The 27,778-nt window shown below is 32.2% G+C and overlaps 3 protein-coding genes across 11 annotated transcripts; 1 reads left to right on the forward strand and 2 right to left on the reverse strand.

Moving 5' to 3' along the window:
- The first annotated feature begins 39 nt into the window (after positions 1-39).
- Positions 40-7,034, forward strand: LOC114186960 (uncharacterized). 4 transcript variants are annotated; one of them, XR_014995485.1, is made up of 15 exons: positions 40-321; positions 901-1,086; positions 1,438-1,519; positions 1,656-1,759; positions 1,885-2,011; positions 2,176-2,270; positions 2,493-2,616; positions 4,027-4,107; positions 4,670-4,768; positions 4,870-5,049; positions 5,385-5,528; positions 5,611-5,682; positions 5,891-6,028; positions 6,449-6,714; positions 6,879-7,034. XR_014995485.1 is itself a non-coding variant. In XM_028075046.2 (14 exons), exons 2-14 carry the CDS (start codon positions 1,046-1,048, stop codon positions 6,653-6,655), a joined length of 1,494 nt encoding a protein of 497 aa, XP_027930847.1. In that variant the 5' UTR covers positions 40-321; positions 901-1,045; the 3' UTR covers positions 6,656-6,851. The 4 variants fall into 4 exon arrangements, 3 of the variants coding, with proteins under 3 accessions (XP_027930847.1, XP_085530343.1, XP_027930848.1); XM_028075046.2 differs by lacking the exon at positions 6,879-7,034 and having other exon boundaries at positions 6,449-6,851; XM_085674217.1 differs by lacking the exons at positions 40-321; positions 6,879-7,034 and adding an exon at positions 794-811 and having other exon boundaries at positions 1,438-1,523; positions 6,449-6,851.
- Positions 7,035-9,693: 2,659 nt separating this feature from the next.
- On the reverse strand, positions 9,694-18,584 carry LOC114188710 (myb-like HTH transcriptional regulator family protein). 4 transcript variants are annotated; one of them, XM_028077329.2, is made up of 8 exons: positions 13,738-13,887; positions 12,583-12,662; positions 11,899-12,129; positions 11,544-11,620; positions 11,414-11,456; positions 11,201-11,261; positions 10,811-10,880; positions 9,694-10,443 (listed from the first exon to the last, which is right to left on the reverse strand). In XM_028077329.2, exons 3-8 carry the CDS (start codon positions 12,116-12,118, stop codon positions 9,925-9,927), a joined length of 990 nt encoding a protein of 329 aa, XP_027933130.1. In that variant the 5' UTR covers positions 12,119-12,129; positions 12,583-12,662; positions 13,738-13,887; the 3' UTR covers positions 9,694-9,924. The 4 variants fall into 4 exon arrangements, with proteins under 4 accessions (XP_027933130.1, XP_085530511.1, XP_027933131.1 ...); XM_085674385.1 differs by lacking the exons at positions 12,583-12,662; positions 13,738-13,887 and adding an exon at positions 18,372-18,584; XM_028077330.2 differs by lacking the exon at positions 12,583-12,662 and having other exon boundaries at positions 11,201-11,258; positions 13,738-13,899.
- A 1,483-nt stretch (positions 18,585-20,067) lies between these two features.
- LOC114188711 (protein PHR1-LIKE 2-like) lies at positions 20,068-25,567 on the reverse strand. Of its 3 annotated transcripts, none has more exons than XM_028077332.2 (6): positions 24,996-25,567; positions 21,647-21,723; positions 21,513-21,567; positions 21,005-21,074; positions 20,834-20,903; positions 20,068-20,736 (listed from the first exon to the last, which is right to left on the reverse strand). In XM_028077332.2, the coding sequence occupies exons 1-6, from the start codon at positions 25,192-25,194 to the stop codon at positions 20,266-20,268; spliced, it is 942 nt and encodes a 313-aa protein (XP_027933133.2). In that variant the 5' UTR covers positions 25,195-25,567; the 3' UTR covers positions 20,068-20,265. The 3 variants fall into 3 exon arrangements, with proteins under 3 accessions (XP_027933133.2, XP_027933132.2, XP_085530512.1); XM_028077331.2 differs by having other exon boundaries at positions 21,005-21,083; XM_085674386.1 differs by having other exon boundaries at positions 21,005-21,083; positions 21,647-21,743; positions 24,996-25,541.
- Positions 25,568-27,778: the final 2,211 nt, after the last annotated feature.

Here is a 27,778-nt window from a genome sequence, read left to right on the forward strand (position 1 = left end):
GAATGCATAACATGCTAAATTTGTAAAGACTTCATAAATTGATGTATAATTATGAGACAGACAAGCACAGCACGAATGAATGAACGAATAAGAAAGAGAGAAAAAGTGGAAATTTAAGGAAATTCCAGCTGGTTGCTTCAGATGTTGTGTCTGTTTTTTATCTTCTCTTTCATTTCCCACCTCCGATGATTTCTCCTACTCAGTAAAATCCGAAGGAAAAACCAAAAAACAGCAACAAAACTTTCATTTCTTGTCATTTTTGCTTACTCTTCCGATTGGCATTTGCTTCTGTTAATGGGTCATACCCTCTTCTTCTTTCTGGTAAAGTTTTCTTCTTTTTCGTTTTCTCTTTCCATTTACCCGGGCTTTGCTTCCCCATGTTGCTAAAATCAGATTCGGGGTGCATTGCATTGATATTCATGAACATGGTGAATGTGGGATCTGACAGAATTTTTGTCCCTGTGTTTCATCTCCCTGCCTACATTCATGGCTCCTTGGTTGTTTCATCAGCTTTTGCCATTTTTGTTGCAATGTTTGGGACTGTTTCGTGGGACTCACGTGTATACTGTTATTCGTGCTTTGGAATTTTATAACGTGGATAAAGTTGATGCAATGATGGTGGAAAAAAGTGGGGTTCTAAAGGAGCTTTTGTTAGGGGTAGAAATTTCGGGCTTTCTGTGTCTTTTCTGTTTTTTTTCCTAGAAGCAGCTTTTGTGAAAAAATTATGGCGTTTGATTATGGAAACGCTTTCATTTTATTTGTTTTTCCGCATGTGACTAGTTGCCTTTTGATTCAACATTTTCTTGGGAAGGTTTGGTGTATGTTTCTTGCAAGAATAGGGCATTAACAGCATTTGCTGGAAATGGTGTTCCTTGAATAACGTCTCTCATTCAAATTCAGGCTTGGATGATTTGAGAAAAAGGAGCAACTACCGGAGTTTCATCTTTCGAAAGATGGGGGTGAATTGACTTTGAGCTTCTCAGAGGCTCCCTCCTAGTTGTAATCTTATGAAGTGGAGCTTCTCTGAGGTGCATGTTGAAGTAAGATGATTGAGCAATTCATCAATTTCATCATTCGGCCCCCCAGGTATTACATTTTTCTCTTTGTAGGTGGTTTATCATTAATGTATTTGCATTGTAAATTTGACTAATTCGTAGCCTGTGTTGTCAGCAAGGACTTGTGTGTTCAAGCTGGTAGATTCTTCTTTTTATTTTATTGAAACTCAATCTGCACTGTACTTTTCAACTGAATGCCCCAATCATTTTAGGCAAAGCTATCGGGACAAGTTTCACTGCATAATTAAATCGCTGATGTTTCTGAATTTTTTTCTTGTGTTCAACTACCTAAGTGTCCCTGCATCCAATGCTCCACTCGTGGTTATCTTTTATGTAGTAAATTGAATTACAGATCAATGTATCTAATTTGTCAAATATACAGGGCTGAATATGATCCAGATCGGTACCTATGGGAAAAGGAATTCACCCTTGCAGGAAGAACATACCAACGGCAGGATTTGGAGGCAAGTATGGACATAGTTTTTTTAAGATTCAACTACTATTGTCCACTTTTAGAAGTTAATTTATGATTACAATTTACTGCACATTTTTTAAGACTAGATAGATTATCTTCCTTTTATTTTCTTATAAACCGTGCAGCTCAAGAATTCCAGAGGTTATACCTTGCAGTGTAGCCATTATCTACCTTCAGCTTTGCCTGAAGATATTTCTCTTCCTTGTGTTATATATTGCCATGGAAATAGGTAAGTCAACTTTTACGAATATTGCTATCAGTTCAATAACCATAAAGACATTTTTTTAACTTTTTCAAAATGACACGCTCACTCAATTCTTCTCTATTTTTATATGTACATGTACAATGATACAGTGGATGTAGGGCTGATGCCAATGAAGCTGCTGTTATTCTTCTTCCATCAAATATTACTGTTTTTACTCTTGACTTCTCGGGGTCAGGCTTATCTGATGGAGACCATGTCAGCCTTGGTTGGCATGAAGTAAGTTTACCTATGTATTTATTTGTTTAGTTAGTTTCCAAAATTACATGTTTATTCTTTCATGAAATTAACAATGCAACAAATGTATACACTTGCATCAGGTGCATGCTTATCTGTGTAATTTTCCTGCAATGTTTTCTCGAGTTTAATGTTTTCTGTGACAGAAAGATGATCTCAGGATGGCGGTGTCATATTTAAGAAGAAACAAGCAAGTATCTCGTATCGGTCTTTGGGGACGATCAATGGGTGCTGTTACTAGGTATTACTTCTTCCAATCTGCTTCTTTGATTTTTAATGCAGTAGTAATTTCTTTCTATGTACTTATATTACATGATAATTGAACATAAATCAAAAAAGGCTTTTCAGGAAAGTCTAAACTTTAGAATTCAATGCTGGGCTTTTACAGTTTGTGTAATTATAAGCCTCATATATGAGAATCTCTATTGTAATCTATTTCTAACTATGCTTTGGTGTGGTGTAGCCTTCTTTATGGAGCTGAAGACCCTTCTATTGCTGGGATGGTGTTGGATAGCGCCTTTTCAAACCTGTATGGTCTGATGCTGGAGCTCGCTGATGTCTATAAAATTCGACTTCCTAAGTTCACTGTACACGTTCTCTCTCCTTCCTTTCCTTCCATATGTGTGTGCATATGTAGTACTTTAGATTCTATCTTCTCCTTTGTGATAATAGTAATTTTGGAATTAAAATAGAAAAAGAGGATCTTCATTTGGTTACCTTGTAGCTTTTTGGAACGATATGATATGAACCTATGGATTGTAGTAGTTCATGGTATCTGCCACATGTGTGCATCGTCAATATGATTCTTTTTCTGGTTGTAAAAGATTTGGCTATTGCATTGCGACAAATCATCTCAAATGTTGTTTAGTTGTGTTTCTTGGGGAAGAAATAAGGGGCTGTAATCGTAATATTCTATTTAATTTAAGAACAATTTATCATTTATGTTTGTCAGGAACAAAGAACTGAAATAAGAAAGGAAAGAAAATTTTTATTGAATGGGATGAAAGTAACAATGAATAGGAGAAAAATCTCACTCCCAAAGTCTTCCCTTTCACACAGAGCTAGTGCTCAATTCACAACAAATGAACAATACCTTTATCAATTTCAACCTTGAGCGCAAGGTTGATTTTTAGTGGGGTGGTATTGTTTGTACTAGGAGAAAGAGGGAGTTAGTTACATATAGGATATTGATCTGTAAGTTTATGATTAGTTGATCAAATAATATATAGGAGGATGTAAGGGGGAAAGGGAGATTCAGATGTTACTTCTTATAAATAGAGCATTAGCTCTATGTTATGGGGATCCAATTCAAAAGACATTATTTTGTCTCTGACATAATTTTGATATGGTTCCAACACAATGTTAATAAGGACAAATACAATGATTTTCTAAAAACTCATACATTTATTGAATAAGTTTTTAATATGATTAAAGAAATAAAGAACAAATCTTATATGATCACGAATATATCCTCTATTTACTTTTTGGATGTTAGATAGATGGATTGAATTCATTTTTGTATTAGGTGACAATATGTTTAGATTATTATATTTAACTAATCTTGTTTCTAGATGATTTTGAATACATAAATAATTCATAATGATCTAATATACATATTTGTGTCCCTCTGTCCTACATTGTGGAGACTACACATGTTACAGTGTCCATGTCGTGTCCGGTATCCATGCTACATATCTGCCTTCTTTTGCTGAATGATTCTCATAAATACTATTTCACTACATGCTGTCGATCTGACTTTCAGCCCACTATATCTGCTAAACTGCCATATATTCATTTCAGCGTATTATCCTAACTAAGATAATAGAATAACAGCTACAAATAAATGTATAATCCCATGTAATTTGCTTTCGGTCCATTAATTCTATTGGCACTAAAATAAATGGGCTATAAACTTGAATTGTCTTCTAGAATGTAATATTCTGAGCATTTCTGATTTTGATTAAGTCTAAGATTTTGCGGATTTGTTCCACAATTAGGTTAAAATGGCAGTACAATACATGCGGCGGGTTATTGAGAAGAAGGCAAAGTTTGATATCATGGACTTGAACTGTTTGCTGGTATGGATTCATTCTGCAATTTTTTCTTGACCTGGTCTACTTTAGAAATTGTAGAATTATTGATTTAAACTTAATCTATCATGTGTGTTTTCACCGGATTTGGATCCTCCTCTTCTATTTATTGTTAACAAGAGAGATATTGATTTAATAAATTTTAACCATTATTCCGTTTTACTACTTAGTACCATTGAAATAAAAATCAACTAAAACTGTGAAAGAAGAATTGGGAACAAGGATGCCTGATTTAGTGGGTTGTTAATTGGCTTTATGTCAACCTTAATAAATGGTTAGGATTTATTAAACAGAACATCTGTTAACAAGAAACAGGATAGCATCCCAATCCTACTTTCACCTTGAAATCTATGTTTGGATTCGCTCAATTAATAAGGAGAATTCACAACTTTTTTTATTCTCCAACGAATAGTTTTATCGTAAATTATGTTGCACACAAACTATTTGACACATAATTGTAGTATTATGATAACATTCATTTTTTTTTGGCTAAACAAATAGTTTAGTCACTTCCTTCCATGACTATCTTAATGCTTTAAAAGCTTTACAGGTTGCACCGAAGACATTCATTCCTGTTTTATTTGGACATGGTAATGATGACCAATTCATTCAGCCTCACCATTCTGATCTCATCTCTGAATTATATGCGGTATTCCTTCAAGCCATCAGGCCTAATGCTTTTAAAAGAAATATAGTATTTTGCACTCTTTGCTACAAATGATATATATAAGTTGGTCTCCAAATTTGTAGGGAGACAAAAATATCATAAAATTTGATGGTGATCACAACTCCTCTAGACCACAGTTCTTTTATGACTCAATTTCCCTTTTCTTCTACAATGTCCTCCGCCCTCCTCACATTCCCAGAGCTCGCAAGCATGACAGATATCTTGATGTAGGGGATTTGAAGATCGGTTCTGCTGTGAATGAGGTAATTAGCACTTGAGAGAAATTGAGTCTACAAGAAATGTACATGAATTTATACTTTGTGCCAAGAATGTAATTTGTGAACTCAAATGATACATCAGCAAAATTCAGTGACAGTAACTTGTCATCGGAAGGGAAAAAGAAAAAGAAAGGAGATACAGGCTCATCTAGTCTTAAGTGCCTGCAGCCTGTAAAATTTGAGATGTCAACTCCCAATTCACCTTTTTGAAAATATAAGTAGGAAATGTTATTGTGTAGATATATATGCTCACTCAATTCAGTTTTGTTATGTGTTTTATTTGAATAACGAAAGACTAATTTTCTCTTGCTTTCATTCAGAGCTTATTATTTGGGATAATCTCTAGTTTACAGTCTGCAACTATTGATGCTGCAAGTTCATCTTCCGCTCCTCCCAGCAATTCAATTTCAAACATAGCTTCAATTAGAGAGCGTATTCCAAAAGTTGCTCCTACAGCTTCTCCTGTACGATAGTTCCTTCCATCTGTCTCTGTAATTTTGGTTAAAAATCTTTGTGCTGTTAATTCATTAATTGATCTTAATGCAGGATTCCATGATCAGAGAGCAACTAATGCATGGAAATTATGAACCTGACCATGATGAACCTGCAGATATGAAGGTGATTATGTCAAGGACCCTCTCTGAAATTAAGAAATTATTCAGGGCTTTTTTACATCTGGATCCATTATTTCCATCTAAAGAGGAATTGTTTACTTTTTCTTGGTTATAATCATTTTCTGTCCATTGCATTAGTGGTCTTAAAATGCCTTTGTAGATCTTGACTCTTTTTTATTTTGTCGTGAAATGGACTGTTAATGATTCAACAGGATGAACCAAATGACCTGACTGAAGATTATTACTCATACACCAGCTCAACTCGAGAAAGCTTCGGCAGATGTTCTTCTTTAGTATTCAGCGATGATGAATATTTTCCAGATTACAGGGATGATGATAATGGTTCTGAGGTCTGTCTCCAACACACATACATGCATGCAAATGCACATAGTATTTGATCTAATTATTAGTTGAGGATATATATTATTTGGAAGTGATGTGAGAAACTTAGGTGATAGTAACTTGTCTGCTTAAGCCCTGGTTGAATAAAATTTTGCATAGACATACAGGAAGTAGTATCAAAAAAACAGTAATGGGAAAAGAAAATAAGAACATAAAGTGAATTGAACTTCTTTCATGCTAAAATCAACTTAATGTGTTAACTGTTCCATTATCTTACTGCTCTAAAAGTTGAGGTGCATAAGTTGATTTTAACTTGTAAGACAATATCAATATGCATTTTCACTTTGTGAAAAAGTTTATTGAAGCAGGGTTTATTGCAATGGTTGTAATGTGTTTCATGTGTCTGATAATATTGAATACTCTTGAAGGTATTTGCAACACCCCTTGGAAGTCTGAGAGAAATATCTGCAGACCCTAAAGAAGAGGAAAAGAGCCAGAAAAAGAAGAAGAAGAAAGCTGAAAGATCCACAAAGAAGCACAGGTCTGACAGATTTGAGAAGTGGGAGTCCCTCAGTCGAAAGCTGCGACTTTGCATTCTGAAGGGATCTGCCAATCGGAGACCAAAGCCCTCTTGACAAGTCTTGACTACTATGTGTTACATATTTAGCTAACTACATGTTTTCATAAGATCAATGTAAGACACTGCTATATTTAGGCACTTCATGAAACTCAACTTGTTTGTAGGTTAACGAGTTGATTGACTCAATTCTCATCTGGGAAATAATTCAGCATGTATTTTTGTGCGAAATGTTGGTTTCACTTTCTGACTCATCTTTCACTACTTGTTTATTTTTGCAGGAATGTTACTTGTTTGTCATTCTCACCTTATTGCTTAGTGTAGCAGTATCTACATTGGGGACTTAATGTGCTTTTTATGTGATGTTGCAGGAATATCAATTCTGCCTTAACTATATTTTTATCATAGCATGAATTTGGTCTTCCGGATTCCGTTTGTGTCATTTAGGTCTTTTAAGTTTTTCTTCTATTTACATATAGCTCTCTTAATTAGATTCTATTCAATATTTCTAATTGGCTGAACATCCATTTTTGTCTTTGAAAGATATAAACGGTGACAGGTAGATTTCTGAAAGAATTTTTGTAACATTTAAGTTTTTATAGTTTTCAATTGTTGGACACAAATTCTTCTGATAGGGTCGTAAATAGATGTCTGCTAAGTGTTAAGTTTTTTTTTTTTTTACTACTTGGCGTTTCACTCTCTTATCCAGGTCAATGCCTGCCAAGGTTTGAAAATAAACCTTTTATTTGTGCTTCTTAATTTTCTTCTAAGCAGACAAACCCTGCTGCTTCGTCTCCTCAATTTCCTCCAGTTTTCTCCCTGGCTACTCATTCATCTCTCATTCTCTATTTCAGTGTTTCTCTTTCCTACTATCTCTAAAAATTGAACATGATTTCTGCAACTTTTTTAGGTGTGCATTCACCTCCCTACACAGCTAACACTAGTAGATTCTGTGTTATTGGACTCACCCACACAACACAACCCCTTTTGCTGTCAGCTTGACCAAGTCAAAACCAACCCTTTCTTTTTCTTTCCCAATCCAAGAAACCACAGATATTTTCTCTACACATAACAAAAAGTAAACTTTTTTCGTTCACAATTCGGCTGAATTTTGGATCAAGATGGGTGCAGAGAACTATTATTACTAGATCCTGTAGGTGAACCGCAATGCCACGGATGAAGAACTCAAGAGGGCAAGTAAGGTTGGCCATGAAATGGCACCCAGATAGGGATGTAATGTAACTTCAATCTACAAACTAAGATTTTGATTGTGCATACTGCAATCCTTACATGAACTGCAATTCTTTATTCTATGATCAGGATTTTAACCAATAATATTCACTTTTTGTGTAAATGTACATAACCCCTAGTATTTAGAGGCCTACAATTCATGGATATCTAAAATCTTCATTCCTTCCATGGTAAAATGAGAGGTTCTGGGATTGAGACAATTCACTAACTGCAGAGAAAAAGAGAAAGTTGAGGACACGAAGGAGAAGAAGAAAAAGAAAAAGCGTACAGAAAGATGCCTTTATTTATCAAGTTAAGCACCAAGAAATTTTAGCAACATATTCTCAAATATGAGAATATGCTAATAGTCAAAATTATGAGTAAATTTATTAAATAAAAATAAAATCTGTACTATTTTTCGATTCCTGATAAATTCCAACCAACAATATCATATTTTTTTTAAAACGTTAGAAAATATTATTAACATTGTTGTGTTAATTTGTGTCTACTCAAACCTATTGGGTTAGCACACTAAGAATTGGCTCATATAGTGCTCAGAGTGCTTATCACACATCTTCACTATTAGAGTTTAAAAATGTCAATTTAAATTTTTTAAATTATTTAACATGTCAAAAAAGTGTATTAATTCTCATTATATTTAAAATTTAATACTGTGTAAAATAAACGAATAGTTTGTTTAAAAGTGATATTCAAACAATCCTTCAAAGAAAACTTAAAATTTACAGAATTTTATGATAATTTTTGTGGCCGCAATACATGAAGTTGTACATGTAGATATAGTTCTTTAAGAATTATGATAATACATGCCCTTTTAAATTTAGTCATCGAACTTAATTACTTACTCTTATTTTGATTCTGAATTTTTTTAACAAGTCATTTTTTTTCTTTTTCTTTATATTGTTTTTTACTCCTTTCACGTGGTTTATGGTTTATCTTAACTTTTTTTTTTATCTTTATATCAATTTCACCATTTTAAATTTAATACTTATAATATTAAGATGTGTTGAGTCTTACCTTCAAAGTTTATTGTGAAGTTTGAGTAAATACTTTACATTTTCATTGATTTGATTCATTTAATAAAATGAATGTTTGTGGTCAAACGATATGATACTATTTATTGTACTTATGAAATAACCATATTTTGTTCTGTAAACTCAAATTTGAAAATGTTATAGAAGATTTTATAGCTGTATATTGTGTGTATAACTACAAAACTACATATATTTGATCATATAATCATTAAACTAATTTTTGAATGCTTAAATGATTAACTAAATTTCATAAACCACTATCAAATTAAAAAGCATATTTTTGAAGCTTTGATCTTATGAGAATTTAAATTTTAAATGTAAAATTTAATATAAAAATGTATAATATGAAAACTAAGGTGAATCATATGATAAGATACTAATGTCTTCGTAAGTATATTATTTATAATGGAAGATTTAATTGAAAATGTAAAACTACTTTCTAATATTGTGATAAGACGTAAGTGATCAAGTTTAAACACTTCATTGAAGATGAAATATTATGATATCATAATGTTTTGAAAACAATAAAAATAAAACAGCTTTGATATCGGAGTGTGTACAGCATCAATTATCACCCATACTTCTTATTATTACCACAATGTTCTGAAGAATGCTGTGTTATCACCATAGAGTCTTATTAATATTTTCTCTTGAAATAGTACATGTGCAAGAATTACCATGCACACTGTTAGACTTAACATGCTTAAACACAGCTTAATACTGTGATTAGCACAATCAACCACAATCACAGTTCCTCTGGCCAGTCAAATGATTTGTATCACCCCACCATAATCTTTCTTAGAAATTACGATGGTTTATGAAGCAGATGATAAGAATTTTTCTATTAACCCAATTCAAATTAGTTCTCTAAAATAAGGCTGATGCTTAGTCAAGTACTGAACATTTGAACTGAAAAACTAAGAACCTTGGAAATCTATGATGATCAGATCCTCTGGTCTATTAAGAAATACATATAAAACAGAAACTAAGCTTAGAAGGAAGATAGAATGAGAGTCCTAGAACACAACCTACACATTACACCAAATCACAGATTACTGCCACCAACCTTATCCAATTCCTCACCACTTCTGGTAGACATACCCATTGAAGGATCAAATTGCTCTTGCCCAAGAAAAACAGTGCTAGGATGCTGGTATGATGACATGCTTGACTCCAGTATCTGAAGTGGAAGCACCATGTCTGGCTTTGAATACGATCCGTCCATGTTTAGCCGTTGCTTTTTGGTTGATCTCTCCCCTTTAGGGCTGTCAGCAGGGGAACCAACATGGCAACCAGAATCTGGAGTCAATGGTTCATGGTGTGATGAAAAAGATTCAATTGAAAGACTCTTTGCTGGGACTCGGTCTTTGGCAGCCTTTTCCGGGTCGGGGGTAGACGGGTCGGTCTTATTATCCGGTTCTTGGCACACGTCCCCCGGAACCACAGCCACAACCCCACTCTCAGGTGCCTCTGAAAGAACCCCACTGAGCCGCTGTTGTTCTTCGATTATCTTTTTCAGGTATTTACCCTGGGCTTCTATCCGTAATTGTAGCTGTCTCTGCACCTGTTTCACATTAAAATACAGAATTACTAGCTTGGCATCTTAATTACAAATAGTTAATCAGTCTGTTTATTCTGTCTTCACTTTGTTCAAAAAATTATAAAGTTAAATTTTAGAACAGAAAAAACACAAATTTTAAACTCCATTTTCATATAGTGCAGAGCCACAGATGTCTCGATGTTTCATCATGAGACATACATACAGTTTGAATGGTACAACCAAGAACTAAGTTATTATATAACTAATTTGTGTAACTGGCATAAATCCATAGAGAAATCAATACCTCTCACATGATAAAGTGAAATAAATCATAAATTACAATCAGTTAATACTGTGAAGTCACCAGTTCAGCTGAAATAGGAAAATATACCTCCAATTGTTCATGTAATCGCTTCTGCACCTCCATTTGAAGCTTTAGAGCTTCAGTAATCTGCATCCCACTGCAAAAAGATAAGCCAAAAAGTAAATTATTAATCCCTTATCATACCACCAATCATCAAACAATCAACAGGTGTTGGTTAAAGTGTTACATTATCCATTAAAGTTTATAAGGCATTGAATACAGAAAAATAGCTAAAACTTTGTGTTTTTTAACACTTGCAAATTTGATCGGGATGTGAAAGTATTACTGACGGTTAAAGCCTAGAAAAATGTGCTCTAGTGACCCACATTATTTTCTTTTTTAATTATAAGCCACCACCAACTCGTAGAAGTATAAATTCCCAAACGTGAGGGGGGAATAACAAACAGCAATACTCACGATGAACCATCGAGATTGGAAAGCACATCCCCAGTTTCTTTCTTGTCAGCCTTTTTCCCTTCTATCAACAAATTTAGAAGTTATCATACCAATCAAATCTAAAGTAGAAACCAGAGTAAAATGAATGCTTAATTGACTAAAGGTAACAAAGAAAAAAAGCCTTCAACGTGATTTACACAAATAGTTTAATTTACATAAGTCAGATATACATACCATCAGATGAGGAATCCGGTAAATATTTTGCTAGTCGGTACTTCTGTAAGAAACAGGGAAGAAAATGAAAAACCAATATTTACAGGGAATAATGGACATCAAGCTAAGAGGAACTTGAAGTGCACATTACCTGTAAATGGCTTTTGACATGGTATATGGTCAAGCCTTGTACACCCATAACTCTGAGGACACCTTTGGGTGTGGCACCTAGCAAAAAGGACAGTTAAATTTAAAACATTTTTATAAGGAATGTTAAAATCAATGCATAGAAGCTCGAAATACTCCTTAGCTAACAATAGGATATCTAACCAGCATAAGTATACATATGTAAAATTGACGAGAAGTTGATGCATTTTATTTTATTATCCACTACATAACCTAGCCTTCTCATTTTACGGACTAAAGTCGTGTTTTAAGTTTGAGGGGAGCAGAAAAAAACAACTTTCAGATTCCAGTTAACCAAAAATGGAGGAGGAAATACTCACGATCTGGCCCTCCAAGTTGAGCCACAGCATCAACAAAGCGCTCATGTAATTCATGTGTCCACCGTAGACGTTGTTTTGAGGTGAGATTAGAGTTGTTGCTATGACTGTTTCCTCCATTGCCAGGATCCATCGCGCTGCCACCACAATCTATGTGCTGACCATGAACTAGTGAATTACCTCCAACTAAACTTGCACTAGGAACATTCTTTGAATGATACATTTGTCATTTATCTGAGAGCAAACAAATAAAAGTGAATATAATGTAATATGGAAATTAATTCAATCATCTTCAACTTGACAGCATATTGGAAGTGGTTTGTGAAAAACACAGGGAAGAATTAGACATGCAGGCAGACACATAAATTTACTGGTTCCACAGGAAAAGAGCAACCTTTTGAATTTTCTTAGTTCATAGTGTATACATTCCTTAAAGTACTTTAAAATTAGCATGTTCTGTCCCAATTCCTAATGTGAATCAATTCAATTCATATTTGGTTCTATCGTGAATTCACATTATGTAAGTCTCCCTCAATCAACTTTTCCGATTGTCATGAGCTAAATTTACACAATGAATCTTTTAAAACTCTCAACACAAATCTTAAAAATAATCCCTGACATCCAATGGACCATTTCATCAAAGTTGAATAGAATTTTCATTTATTTTATTGCAAAGGTCTTCATTACCTAAAGCCTCTCGATTTCTTTCTTCAGGTGAGTTCCCAGGAAAAAACTCGAGCCTCATGGAAAAGGCACTGTTTCATTATCTACAACACATAAAGACAAGTGATTCTTAGCCTAAAGTCATCTAATAACTAGGTAAAATTCTGTAGTGTTTGTATTTGATGAAAGCACTCGATAGAAACACAAAACGAATGAACTTATAAGTGATTTTTAGCCTTTATAAATTTATAAACTGTATCCATCAAATATCATCTAATTCTAATACAACTAAATCATCAACTGCAGTTTTGCAGAATAAATATCGATACTGCTTCAAACGAAGAGCAGATCAGAAAAAAATAAACCATCAAAAGTTAAGGTGATCCTTCTTTCCCTAACATAGGTTAAACCCACCCAGAATGTTTGAGATGAAAAGCCTAGCACCCCATCTAACAAGGCTGATTTTTGCAGATGCTAGGAAATTGAAAGAGACATCATTCTTATTTGTATAGCGCTAAAAAATCACTATCATAATTGCTGCTTGCAAAAGAATTCATTAACCAGATGCAACCTAATAAAATCACCAAATTGGGACCCAGAGCTAAAAGTTGACTTATTTTCATCACCCTAACACCTTTGAATATCAATTAGCACAAACAAAATCGATGATTAGAAACATCACACATGGAATAGAACACCCCCAGGACTCTCACCAAAGCTGAAACAATTGTAACAAACCAACCAACCAACATTTAAAAAACACAAACCTACTCCTAGTAACTGGGGTTCTGGCCCCACATGAAGAAGAACCCAACAACTCTCAAATGAAAAAACTGCAAATTTTACACCTTTCCAGACCAACTCTTTGAAATGTTCTATTTCCCAGTTCCAAGCCCAAAACTTCAAAAGTGGGGCAATACAAAAATCAAAGTAAAAAAAAAAATGTAAAACGCGAACTTGAAGCCAAGGCATGGATAGTAGCATCATTAAGATGAAGCTCAAACCACAGAAACTTAAAGGGTCACCAAAAATGACAAAACAAAAAACACAAATGAAAGAAAACAAAGAAGCACAATCCTCAGAGACAGATACAGAGAGAAAGAGAGAGACGGAGAGAATACAAAGCTTGACTGAAAACTGAAATCCATAGAAGGAATAAAAGGGGAGAGAAATACATACTCAGATCTACAAAATCCAACGCATACAAATTTTCTCCCACTCCAATTTCGGAGCTCAGGAGTGTTGTGCTCTGCGTTTTTTTCTCTCTCTTCGTTTCTCTCTCTTCAAACACAGTGATGCCCTCCAATGAAATTAATCGTTTTTTTAGGGGGTTGCTATAGTAAATTATTAATCTTCTTATTATAATTATTAATTAAAAGAATGAAAAAAAAAAAGGAAACAAAACAAAAACTAAGATTAATGCCACGCGTTTTCTTTCTCACTTTACGCAATACTATTGATAGGAATAGTTTAATTACGATGGAGTTTTCAAACTCTAAAATTCTAATCAAGTTTCTGTGATATAATTAAGAGTTATTAACTTTCAATTCATGATTTTAAAATCATTCAAAACCACTTTTTACATTATCCAATTATCACTTAATGATAAATATGTGGTCGTGTTACAACTTTTTATAATAATTATTTTAAAATTTATATTAATTGATAATACGAAATCATTTATACTGCTGTCTATTAAATTTATTTAATAATATTTTACAATGAAACTCTAATTCCTGGTTTATACGTATGAGTAAGATATATGTTTCATTAAAATATGATTCAAGAGAAATAGATTGTTAAAATTCATTCCTTAATAATAATGCATTGAAATATCGGTATTTATTAATAAATAAAAGTGATCCTTTAATGGCATAAAAAAATATTACATAAACTTTTGAAACATACAATTTTTTTAATTAAATTAGCATTTGGCACTTTTAATTTAGAGATTAGTTTAACGAACCCAATATTTATTTTCAATAGTAATTTTTGTTATTTTTTTATTTGTCTAAACTAATTTTCGTATTTTGAAAATTAATAAAATTAAATTAGAGTTTTGACCGTTGAACCTGCCAAAATTCCTTCATTCTTCAATTTGTCTATTCATTTTCAGGTTTTTGTCCACCGTTGACTATATGCCATTCTCAATGCTATTACTGGTTACTAGATAAATCAGAAACTTTATTAGTTTAAAAAAATAAAAAAGAACAAACAAAATTATGATATATTTGGAATTTTTTTTACAGCAGAGAAAAAATAATAAGAAACGTAAGAAACTGAGCTGTTTTGGACTGCTTGATAGGAAAAAAGCAAAAGAAAAATGTTTTAAATAAGTGGAAAAAAAAAACTTAAAATTGACATAAGTATTCTTAACAAATGAATGATAATAAAAAAAATATTAATTTACTCAATTTATAATAAAATTTTATTTTACTATTGGTCTACTAAGCCCAAATTAGAAAATATAACTGAGATTTTTTTCCTCGGTTCTTTCTTTTTTACTTAAACTAGGGGTGGCAATGCGGGCCGGCCCGCCCCGTTTAGGCCCGCCCCGCATAAGGCCCGCACACCGCGGGCCGGCCCGCCCCGCCCTGCACATTTTATGCGGGCCGCATACTCTGGCCCGCCCCGCATAAAGGTTGGCCCGCGGGCCCGCGGGCCGGCCCGCTTTTTTTTTTTTAAAATTTTTTATTTATTTATTTTTTTTATGATAAAACTTTCAATGTTTAAAAATTGGGAAACTTTAAGAAGTTCACAAAATTAAGTAAAGACTTTGGGGAATTAGATGATAAATTGATAATTCAACATTTTCATCATATTCATACTATGACATACACAATGTATTCTTTAAATTTTAGCACATTAAGAATTACATAATACTTGTCTTTTCCAGTTATACAAGAATTTGAAATGTTAATGCAAGAGTCCATAAAACAAGTAATTAATATACACAAGTGCAAGTTTTTTTTCTTTTTTTTAATTTTATGCGGGCTTGCGGGCCGGCCCGCGCGGGCCGCGGGCTAGCCCGTGCAGGCCGCGGGCCTATGCGGGCCGAGCCCGCGCGGGCTTGCGGGCTCACTATCCTGGCCCGCCCCGCGTTTTTTATGCGGGCCTGCGGGCCGGGCCCGCGGGCCAGGCCCTAATTGCCATCCCTAACTTAAACCAGTCGAAAACTGTTGTTTAAAAGAGGTTTCTAATATATTTGTATATTATGATTGTATTACCTATTTGATCTCTCTAAACAACTAGACTTTATCTTTTAGTTTTTATATTTAAAATTACTTTACTTTACTTATATATAATTTATTTTATTTTCTTAATGTTCTTAAATTTCAATCATAACTAAAAATAACATGTATGAGATGATTTATTGAGTTATTAGTGTTTGATATAATAATAAGTTGAAATACTTATAAAATATAAGATCATTTATATGAATATAATTATGATTTTTTTTCAAATTTAATTTGTTACGAAATATTTTGAGTGATTATGATTTTTAAGTTTAATTAATTTTAGATTAATTTTATTTAATATTTATGATTTTTTTAACATTTATTTATTTTTCTATTTTATTATTAGTTTTACGTTATTTTCAGAGATGGAAAAAATATCCATACCTTTAAATTTCATGGATATTAATTATTAAATTTTATTTATTTTTTGTAAGTTTAAGCGATCAAAATAAATTTTATTAATGAAAAAATATCAATTATAGAATAATAATTTGAAATTTAACGTCATATAATTCTAATTTTTTATTTAGACAAATTATTTTGTAAAATTTTATTTTTTTAAAATTTATATCTTTACACAACTCAAATAAAATTACTTTCGAAAATATTAAATTTATTTGTATTAATATTTTATTAAGTAATTTTATTTGAATTGTACTTAAATCTTACTTTTTAAACACATATTACATTTAAATATTTGTTTTCAAAATAATTTTATTTTAAATAAAAAATAAAATATAGAAGTATGAGCAAATATTCATGTACTCACTGGTATAAAAAAAAATTCGCAAATACCCTACAAATATATGGACAATTTTTTTTTTGATGGAACATATAACAAATTACACTGCTTATATCCGACCAAACCGGTTTTCATTTTTAATTATATTAATAAAATTAATTTAAAATAAAATAAGTTAACATATAACTATGTACCTACGTTAATGCCATAATTATATTATATTAATTAATGAAATAGCTAAATTATCTTAAAATGTAATGTTAAGTGGTTAAAAAATTTTGAAATAAAATATAAAAAGGTATATTCTATTAAAAACTATGTTTTAGTCTATCATTATTAATTATTAACAAGTCAAACATGTTTTTCAATCACTAAAAAACCTAGTAACAGACTAAAAGTGCTTGCTCTAAAAGACAGCAACATTTGATATTATGTTTTTTTTTTTTGGTCGTTATTCTTTTAATAACACTTTTTAAGGTTTTATGAATTGTCAAAAGATAAAAAATGCTCTTCACTGAAGATGTAATTAAAGTTCAATAAAAATATCCACTCATTATAATTTTAATATTTGTTTTCAATCATGAATCTACTCAATATTGTTCTTAATTAGTGCAACTTTTTTTTATTATTTAAAAATAGGAAAATAACAATATAAATATAATAGGACCAATAATGACGTGTTAGAGCAATTTAGATGGTTCTCATTATCTTTCCTACATTACATCAATGTTTATTCAACACTTTCATTAATTATTTCAAATGTCACTAATTCGTACCAATAATTTCTTACTAAATAGCACTTATCTCAAAACTATATTTCAACTCTTCTTTTTTATAAACGCTTTTATTTTTTTAGAGAGATTTATAGAAAAATTTTAATAATAAATAAAAGGGTTAAATATGTTTTTGATACCTCAAGTTTCAGTGAATTTCGGAATTAGTTTTTCTTCGAAACTTTATACCAATTTAGTCATTCATTTATAGAAATGCGTGAATTTAGTTCTTCTTACCAAATTTTGTTAAGTTTATTTGATATTTTAAACGTATTTTATGATAATATTTGAGTTAACATTGAAGCTAAAATGTATCAAACGATGTAAGCAATTCAAATACTTTTATGAAATGCGCTTGAAAAATATCATCTAAACTTAATAAAATTTGGTTAAAAAGACTAAATTCACGTATTTTTAAAGATGAATGACTAAATTTGTTAAAATTTTTGAAGAGAGACTAATTCCAAATTTCACTAAAACTTGAGGGATCAAAAACATATTTAACCCTAAATAAAATTCAAGTCAAAAAGACTATTCTTCGGACAAAAATTTTTATAACTATGTTTTCTTATAAGAGGTGCAATTTTATTATTTCTACCTATTATAAGACTTAAAATTATACGATTCTATGACTTTTCATTTAACTAATTCATATGAGCACTAAATTTACATCATAAAATCTCAAAAAATATGTAGAAAAATAAACACAAAATTTAGATCCAACATAAAATCTTCAAAATTCGACATGGCAAAAACAATTCACAGTTTCTTACACCATTATTGCTAGCTTGTGCCATATGTGTACATTGCAACCAACCATGCACAAACACCCTTATATGAACTTGTTCGAACATATATACATCATATATGTCATTTCCATGCATCACCTTTTCTATGTTCTAGACTACAGACAAATTTAAATACAATGAACTGAAGCAAAAGACATTTAGGAGACATAACAACCCAAAAAAACAAAAAGAAAGGGAGGAAATAACAAGAGAAAAGTATGTGTTAATTTGGTTTAGTTGATAAAGAGAATAGAGAAAAGAAGAAACATACCTGATAAGACATGGATATTGAAAACAAAGGAATAAGGTGTCTAGGTTTGATTCGTGAGTTTTATGTATAATGTGGGTGTTTGTGTGTGGCCATCATTTTTCTTTGTTGTGTTTGGAACTTTGTTTTTTGTTTTGTTTTATTGGGATGATTGGTTAGTTTGAGAAGGTTTGATCCAAGTGGGTGAGGTTGAGTAGTGAAATAATGTAATAGTTAATGGTGCTTGTTGTGAACATGACAACAACAAGTAGCATTGTAATCAGCTAAGAGCGAATCTTCCTCGTAATATTCCCTTATACTTTCTTCTATTATTAACAATAACTATGAAACAAATTTAAATATTATATCACTTACAATTTTTAAGCACGGTCAATATTTAAAGAGATTACTATTCTGTTGATTTAAATTTAATTAAAAATAAAAATTTAAGAAAGAGACCAATTAAATAGTCTCTGAACGTTTCAAATAGGAAAAAAAAAGTTTCTAAAGAGAGAATGATAAATATTGTACTTAGAGTTGTTAAAATGATTGAAATTCGCGAACTAATCTGATTCATCATGAATTCAAATTGAATTGACTCACTAAATCATCGATCTAATTAAAACCGTTTTATCCGTTTTCTCTAATTATATTATTATACTGTTAGCATTTAGAAATAGCCAAATGTGAAGATTACATGGCATTAAATTCTCAAAAGTTGAAGAAAACAACTGTGTGAAACAAGACATTGAACTCTCACTCCTCAATAACTGTTCTTGTATGATGTCATTGTTGTAAACGGAATTCCACTTAGACGGTCAAAGAGAGGTGGTGTTCATTGATGATATCAACTTTGATGCTATACCTAATCATGCAAACCCAGATCAATTATAACCCTCCACGTGTCTCACAAATGTGTATTTATTTCTTCGTATCATTTTTATATTCTCTTGTCATAGTACTAATCATATAATACCAATAATGTCTTTCTTTATACTCATCAAAATTTTAATTATCTTTAAAAATCTTCATTTCTTAAGTAATTTATTTATCCAACTTAATTTTTATTTTTATAAATTCTCCATTATATGACCGGCCATCAATGTATTCAATATCCTGACAAAGAGACTGAACATAGCAGTTAGCATCTGCAGCACTGAGTCTATGAAAAAATCAAGTTTTTTTTTTTTTGTTTCTTTTAAGAAACAACCGAATTTGAAAACTTGTCATGTTCCACCTACCACTTGCATGATACAGAAAGTTCAGCAAATGCAATTTGAGCTGCAATTTTCATTTCATTTGACTGATATGCCAAGACTATGCCCCTAACGAGTGCAATATAATATATTATTCAATGCTAGAGCCACATTACAAGACACGTAAAATCATAGAATACAACAAAAAGTCACATAGGAAGCAAATACCACTAATTTAAAACATGATTGGTGAGGAAAATGTTTTGTTCAGAGAGAAGCATGGGTTTTAAGTCAAACCAATTAAAAGTTTTCTTCTCATTCATTATCTCTAATGACCCTAATATTCATGGTTTAAAACAATGGTTGACAAGGATTCTGCAATTTAAATGTGGCTTTTGGGAATTCAACGGTTCTTTGAAGAGTTCAAAGAGTTTACTAAGGACTCCACTCCTATATTTGAAGGAGAGGAGATATACCCTTTATTCAGCATGATGCAATGAGCAATAAGGAATCCATAAAAGTCATTAAAGCACACAAATTTTGTATAGTCAGAGCTAGATTTTTTGCAATGTTAAAAGCCAGAGAGAAGTTTGAATTTACAAAAGGGTAAAATTGATTCCACCTATGTCTCACTACTAACTTACAAGACATGAGTTCAAGTACCTGTAAAGAAAAAGGAATGAATGAAGCTGAAAGGAAGATCATGAGAAGATGAACCATCCCTACATGCCATACCTAGTTATTCCTTGAGGATGATTACCTTGAGCCACATTGATGGCCTGAGTTCTCATCTTAGCTTCACTCCAGATCAAAGGAGCTGCCATGGAGTCCATGCCTAGCATCCTTCTTTTGCCCCCACCAGGAGATCCTTCTAGAGTCAATCCTCCAGAACTTTCATGTGAGGTTAAACAACTTTCAGTTGAACAATCAGCCCTTTGGGGTGGGAGACTAGGTGCTATTTCTTCATCTGGAACATTCACTCCAGCCACCTCAGTTGATGGCAAGGAGTAAAATCCAAGAGGATCAACCAAAGTACCTCTTGGTGTTTTGCTTCCAATTGCTTGAAACTTTTGGCTGTCAGTGTCTATAACTGTAGCACCAATAAACTGGTCAGCCAGCATCTTGCAAGCTCTTTCAAGCATTGCCATGTATCTCCTCTCTGCATCCTGCCGAATCTGCAAATGCTTCTCTGCCTGCAGAGTCATACTTGCTTCAATTATTACCAATGCAGCAAAAAGTTTGTGAAGCCATATTGGAAGCATGACTTTGCACTAGGAAAATGAAATTTACCTCCACTTGCAAATGTAACTTACTCTGCACTTCCATCTGTGCTCTCAATGCCTCCTTGATTTCGTACCCCCTAGGCATAAAATTAACCACTCCTTCAATTTGGTAACTCAAATCCACTGAGACATTTGCCAGAACAAAAATTCTTATTTGTGAATTAATGAAATTTCTTACTCGTTTGTGTCGGAAGTTGGCAGCTTTGGAGAAGTGTTCTCAGTGCCAGGGCTTTCTAAAAGATATGAACCTGATATTCCTTCCATAAAAGAAGTCAGTTTGAAGCCAAACAAAAAAACTTAGAGTAAATTAGTGAAGTCCTGCAAAACATTTTTCCAGTTTAGGATGTTGTTTGCTGTGAAAAAAATTATAATCAATGTTCAAATTCAAGTAGTGGTTAATATGTTAAGCATAGATTAACTTGGTTGTCCAATTTTTAAAAATTAATCTAATTGCTTGCTAAATTGAAATTGTGCATGAAAGTTCCTCATCGTTCTGCATCAACAATAGAACCTAAGTAGGTGACATAAGATTATGAAATTGATTCATACTCTGTACAGATTAAAAGTCCAGGTGGACACCCTATCTGTGGAAAGGGAAAAAAGAAAGACAGCTACAGAACACATTGGACAAGCATACTCAGAAGATGGGAACAAAATTGATCCAGAGAGGGGAATGGCAATCATACCATCTTTGCATCCTTCACCAACATCTTTCCCAGATTGCTTACCAAGCCTGTATTTCTGCAATTCAGAAAGAAAGGTTTCATTTTTGGCTCATAGCTTGAACTGGGCAGAGTGTGATTAAGAGAATTAAAGAGACCTGAAGATGACTCTTCAAATGAAACAGAGTCAAACCCTTGACATTCATGGTCCGCATGATTGCTTTTGGTGTAGCTTCTGCAGATAACATCCACAACCTAGTCAGGAAATGATATTGAGGATAATCTATGCGTGAAGACTTCAAGATAAGCAATGGAAAATAGGGTTAAAATTGAATGAGTACTTTGCAAACAAGTCAAGCCAGTTCCATTTCCAAACTTCAGCAGACGATGAAGGCAAATAAATTGAACTAATACACACTTTCAACTTGGACAGCTAATGAATTCATGGAAAGGTATCTTGGTTTGTTATAATGATTAAATGTATAGAACATAAGCATGTGGTTTGGGTTGAGATGTAATATATCACAGGCAGTCACTAACAAATATATAAATTCACTTTACTCCAACAACATGATTGACCCAATAATGAATACAACATCATGCCACAAACCCAAATTGTCACCCCCGGTTGCACTTTGTCTTTGCAGTTACAACTTAGTACCTTTATAACCAAAGCTAGAAATTTGTCAGAATCTTGTAGCAGAAAATGGCACTGAATGTGTACAAATGCATGCACATGATAAAAACTCACAACCTATCTTCTTGTTCAAATCCGAAAACTAATAATAGTATCATTCTGGTCCCTCTCATAACAATAAAGTAACCTATCAGGAAATGAGAAAAAATTTAACATTTGTTTGTCTCATTTTGTTTCCTAAATAGCAATCAACAACAAGAGTGTTTATTATAAATTTTCACGACTAATAGCACCTGCACCATATAATGTGAATTGGGAACCATGCTAGCACGTTTTTGAGTACTTTTAGCAATGTCATGTTGTGTCTTAATGACTTTTGTCGTGTTTATGAAACACGACCTCATTATTGGCAATATTCACGGCGGTTTCCCTAATTCCCTAAAATAATAGAAGTACTTCTTGGTTGTTGGTGGCTCGATAGAACATGTAACATGGTGGCAAACAAAAAATGCTATAGTTACATAGCATATTATTGAGATAGCCGCATCAACAAGGGAAGTGAATGCAATTAAATTTAAAAAAAAATAATAATAAATCTGCATAATTTGGGAACTGTAGTAGTTCCAATACTTGATGAAGCAGGAAGGGGAACACATTTGATCCGAAAGGTTAATACCACCTATTTGATCCTTCAAATATAAGTGATGTCAAATAGGTCCTCAGATGATAATTTTCTGTCAAATTCGGTCTCAATCATTTTTGAAATATTGATGTTAAAAGTATTCATGTGACAATCAAATTGATTTTCCAAATCTTTTGAGGACCAAAATAGAGGTTTAATAAAATAACTAATGAAAGTGATGGAAGAGTAAAAATCAAATTATTATAAAAAAACATATCAACATTAACTAAATTCTTTAAGAGCTTAATAAAATAGTAATTATTACAAACATAAACAACTTGCATTTATTTGTTAATAATAACATAGATAGAAGGAAAAGGAGAACAAGAACACAGACAGCTCCATACTGTCAAGGAGATTTTTTATACATAAATTCTTTTGTGGGTGTCAATGTACCTAAACTCCTTAATCATGCATCCCTTAGGTGAAGGTGGGTTTTGGACTTTAGTAAGGTTCAAACATGAAATCGGTTCCTCAAAGAATGGGACTGTTATGTTATGCCTTCATTGCAAATTGCAGCTCTTCAAGACACTACAATGGAACATTCTACCAAAAGTATTTAGGAGCAGCAAAGAGCCATTCAGCTCTGCTCTGCCAGTGAAGCAACTGTTACAGCAGCAACTGGTAGTAAGAAAATCTCTAAATTTAGCACTATAAAATCAATTTTAAGGAGTAATACCCAGTAATTCCAAAAGTATCCCTTCAATTATTTGAAAAGTGAGTATTAACTTTTACAATAACCAAACAAACCCAACGTTCTAAAAACAAGTAACTTATAATTTGATTCATTCTCTTGATAATCCAAACATAATGAGCTGCATTGTTCTTCAACTCTTACAATTAATGTATCTGTTAATGCTACATTTAAAGTGTAAGATCAGCACCTTTCACACCACTTTTCTTTGGCAACAGAAGTTCAACAAGGTTGACAAGTATTAACAAATTATCTTTTCTTTCATTCATAGTGAAGTATGTATATGGCAGTTTAACTTGGTTCCAATATCCAAACCTCTACTAGGTAATTCAGTTTGCAGAAATAAAATTAGTATGATCTTACAATATGGTTCCGTCATGTAAGGGAATCAGGGAGGGAATACGTAATGATAATTGATAACCCCCAAACCAAAAGACAAAAATATATTGTAATGTTTTATCATATTCAAAAGGCTCAAAAACTCAAATGTGTCAACTAAATAGCTCAATGAAACTATGGAAGTAAACACAAAATGCTAGATCTAAATATTGAAAAAACTTGAAAGCTATGTTCGGTAGGATATATGTTCATCAATATGCCAACTTCATTGAACTAATACTGTCTATACATATAAATAGTTTCTAACTATACTTTATGGTGTCAGAAACTCAACGAGTTGCCATTTCTTAATATGAAGCGAAAATGGAAAATAGCCAATCTTTGTATCGCACAAGTGTCACGCATTTATATTTCAGCCACCATTTACAACACAAAGGTTGTAAATAATCATTACTTGCGCTGTTTCTTTTAGGCAAAGATACTGTCTCCTGCATCATTCAACAAAGCATCTAAAAGTGCAGGTAGCTCCACCACTGCCATTCTCCTGCTTGATTAATCCAAGTCAACCCATCCTTCAACTTCTTTCAACAAATTGAACAACGATCTCTTTTAAACACACAACTCCCTCCAATAAGTTTAAACTTTGTGGTCAAACTCAGAACCCATTAATTGACAATCTCATTCAAACAAAACAGTATCATGTTAAATTAAGCAGTTAAACAAACTAACACATGGCTACCAGTAATCTGCTCACGAAAGTATTCTCCACCTACATTGTTACAACAAGTTCTACTCGCCACAGTCCACATGCATCCCAGGCAAGACCAACAAATCTAGATAAACACCATTGATAATTCCAGCTCCAATTATGACAATTTACAACCGAGGCAGGAGTATAACAATAAACAAACTCCACAACACCAAAAATTCAAAACTTTATAAATAAAAAAAAAAAAAGTCCATTTTCCCTTGCTCCCAAATGCAAAGTCTCTCATTTCATTTCAAACAAAAACCTCAACGCATCACACGCGGCCAATACAAACACTCAAACAAATCCACCCCAAATAAAAAAAAAAATCTTTTTTTTTTTTTTGCAATTTCCACAAAAAGAAAATTGAACCAACTTAGACAAAGGAAGACTAAGAAGAGACTCACTACTTGCTCCCCCAAGCTGTGTGACGGCATCAACAAAGCGCTCGTGCAAGTCCTGAGTCCAACGAAGGCGAGGTTTGGGATCAGCAGTGAGAACGAGACAAGGGTCTCCCTTGTGAGAGTGAGAGAGGTTGGAAGCAGCAGCCTGCATGTCATCCTGCTGCACAATCCCATCATGGGGGTGTATGAGCCTCGGGTACATCCTCCTTCAATGGGGGAACCCCAGAAGCCTCAGAGAGCAAAGATAGAAGCTTTTTCAGTGAAAGAAGGGACAGAGATCCGAGACAGGGTGAGTAGCCATCTGGGTATGGATGAAACTAAGAAAGGAACGAGCTTTGAGGTTGTTTGGGTGGCGAAAGATGATGATGAGGATGATGATGAATGAGATGAAAGTGAGAAAGCAAAAGGGAAAACTGAGTCTGACGCTGGCTCGCCTTTCCGGGATCTTGTCCCTTACTGGTCTTTTGAGTGAAGAAAAGGAAAGAGAAAAGAGAGAGAGTTTTTAAGGGTTATTGTCTGTGCCTGTGGGACTCTCTATCTCTCCATGCCAATATGTCTACATCCATTATTGCTGTCTCTCTCTCTCTCTTTCTGCTCATGTCACTCTCTTATTTTACACTCATTATTGTCCTCTTTTTTCACATTTATTTTCTTTTGGAAACAACTCTTCTAAGATCGTTGGTCACAAATGTGATCATTTTCTCAAGAAAGGTTATAACTTTAATTACCTCACTCTTTCTTTTTGAGTCATAGATGAAGAAAAATAAGAGAAGAAAGAAAAAGAAATTGATTTGTGTTCGATTAACATGAAATAGGGTCAAATTAGAGAGATAAAATTGTTTGTCTCCAAACAAAATAAATCATTACTCACTCTTGTGTCATACAATCAATTATGGAATATGATTTAATTGATTATATTTTTATAAAAGAACAAAAAAATAATAATACGAGTAAGAGATTTTTGCATTGTGTTTTATCTGTTCATTTCCATTACTTTCTTCACACTTTTGTCGAAGAAAATATTCCCTACATCCCCAAACAACAGTTTGTTTACATTTTTTCTATTTTCCAAATGATAGTACTTTTAGTTTTAGCCTTTTTTAAGCTATGTTTCTAATAATACTTTCATACAATTAAAAAAATTAATAGGAAAATATATAATGTAGTTAAAAGTTAATAGTGCTGGCTTATTGTTTTCTCCTTTTTCAAAGAAAGCAATAAATATAATAATTTTTATAATTAAATAGTTATGAGATTTTTACTCTTCTTTATTTGTAATATTATAATATGCGTGTGTGTAAAACAACTAAATCTTAAGTAAAAAGTAAAGGTATATTTAGTATAAAAGAAGTTAAGATTTTTAATTTTTAAAATAATAATAAAATGAAAAAGTTAACAGAAATAAGGGAGTAATATTTATTAATTAAATATTTGTTCATAATTATTCTAACATTAAAAGACTCTTGTTATCATGTAGATGACATATTATTCACAGTCCAGTATTTTTCTTTTCTTTGACTTTTTTTTATCAATTCATCACTACCAAACCCATCAATTATTTATTTATTTTTTTCCTTCTTTTAAGTCATGGCTACCAAACAATCTGTAAGTTGTTAGAGATTAATTTTAATTAATTTAATCTGGAAGTTGTAAGATTTTTTTGTTTTTGGCAAGACTAGTCTCGGACGAGCGTTGACAAGTTGATTTAAAATAAGAAAATTAATTTCACAAAAACTAATTATAGTTAGTGTGATTTATATTTGCATGTTTGTATTAAAAAAATAATTTAATAATAAAGTTCGGTATAATTGTTCCTATCAAGCAACAGTTATCTAAATTTTAACTTCGAAACAGTTATGAATTTGAAATCAAATCATCTACTTTGACGGAAATTTGGCGAGCAAGTTCCAAACATTTTAAACATGGAATTAAATACGTTATTTTTTTTTTCTAGAATCGTGTTAATTGCCATAATTAGGGAAAACAAAAGTCAAATTAAACAGACTTGGTTTATAGAAGTCATCGTATAATTAAGAATTCAATAGAAAAGTCATTGTATAATTAAGAATTCAACATGTTTTTAGCACATGAAAAGTTAGAAAGTTTGGTTTTGATTCCAATAAAAAAATTATTTTTCCTCTTCAAAATTTGAAATATGTTTCTAATCTTATAAAATATGTAACTTTTGGATTTTAGTTTATACAAAAAAAAAAAATTATTCTTCTAAACTTTCAAATGGGTGTAAAATTTTTGGTTCATTCTTTTACTCGCATATGTGCTTGTACATTTATTTCAAGAAATAAAAAAAAAAATTATGGTTTATGATGGTGTTTTTTTATGGTCAACCTTCACTATCATTGGTTTTATTTATTTTTTCTTTTCTAAATTAGTTTTAGTGCATTATGAAGTTAAGGGTTAGTTATGTGGTTTGGTTTGTCCATTCTACAATGTAATGTTGTGTTGTATCGTTATTCTCTTTCTATCCTTATCCTTTCACGCGTAAAACATGGAAAATATAACCACACACATGCATTTACACAAATTATATGCTTTATTTATTTTTAAAATCAACTATTCAACTTTAATATTCTTAAATACCTTTTCTTGTTAATTTCAAACACGGCTTTGACCATTTTTAACTATTTTTATACTTTAATTTAAAATGTTCCCATATAATAATATAAATTGTCAATCATATGTGTACACAACACAACAAATTAAACTAAAATAGAAAATATTATTTCCAAACTAAATACGAAAAAAATATTAAACAAGTTATCAAAGAA

This window comes from Vigna unguiculata, chromosome 6, assembly GCF_037176805.1.
Source record: "Vigna unguiculata cultivar grain cowpea cultivar isolate G323 ecotype 2 chromosome 6, ASM3717680v1, whole genome shotgun sequence".
Lineage (NCBI taxonomy): Eukaryota > Viridiplantae > Streptophyta > Magnoliopsida > Fabales > Fabaceae > Vigna > Vigna unguiculata.

Bases quoted from the DNA above. Each gene is read 5' to 3' on its own strand.
- LOC114188710 (XM_085674385.1), bottom strand. From the start codon at position 12,118: ATGTATCATTCAAAGAATGTTCCTAGTGCAAGTTTAGTTGGAGGTAAT. The intron at 11,457-11,543 runs GTAATGTGCACT...TGTTTCTTACAG, and splicing joins ATGTCAAAAGCCATTTACAG to AAGTACCGACTAGCAAAATA. The intron at 10,881-11,200 runs GTGAGTATTGCT...ATCTTTTTGCAG, and splicing joins TCCAATCTCGATGGTTCATC to TGGGATGCAGATTACTGAAG.
- LOC114186960 (XM_028075046.2), top strand. From the start codon at position 1,046: ATGATTGAGCAATTCATCAATTTCATCATTCGGCCCCCCAG. The intron at 1,520-1,655 runs GCAAGTATGGAC...TAAACCGTGCAG, and splicing joins ACCAACGGCAGGATTTGGAG to CTCAAGAATTCCAGAGGTTA. The intron at 4,769-4,869 runs GTATTCCTTCAA...CCAAATTTGTAG, and splicing joins TCATCTCTGAATTATATGCG to GGAGACAAAAATATCATAAA.
- LOC114188711 (XM_028077331.2), bottom strand. From the start codon at position 25,194: ATGTACCCGAGGCTCATACACCCCCATGATGGGATTGTGCAGCAGGAT. The intron at 21,724-24,995 runs GTGAGTCTCTTC...TGTTATCTGCAG, and splicing joins ACAGCTTGGGGGAGCAAGTA to AAGCTACACCAAAAGCAATC. The intron at 20,737-20,833 runs GTAAATTTCATT...ATGACTCTGCAG, and splicing joins AGTTACATTTGCAAGTGGAG to GCAGAGAAGCATTTGCAGAT.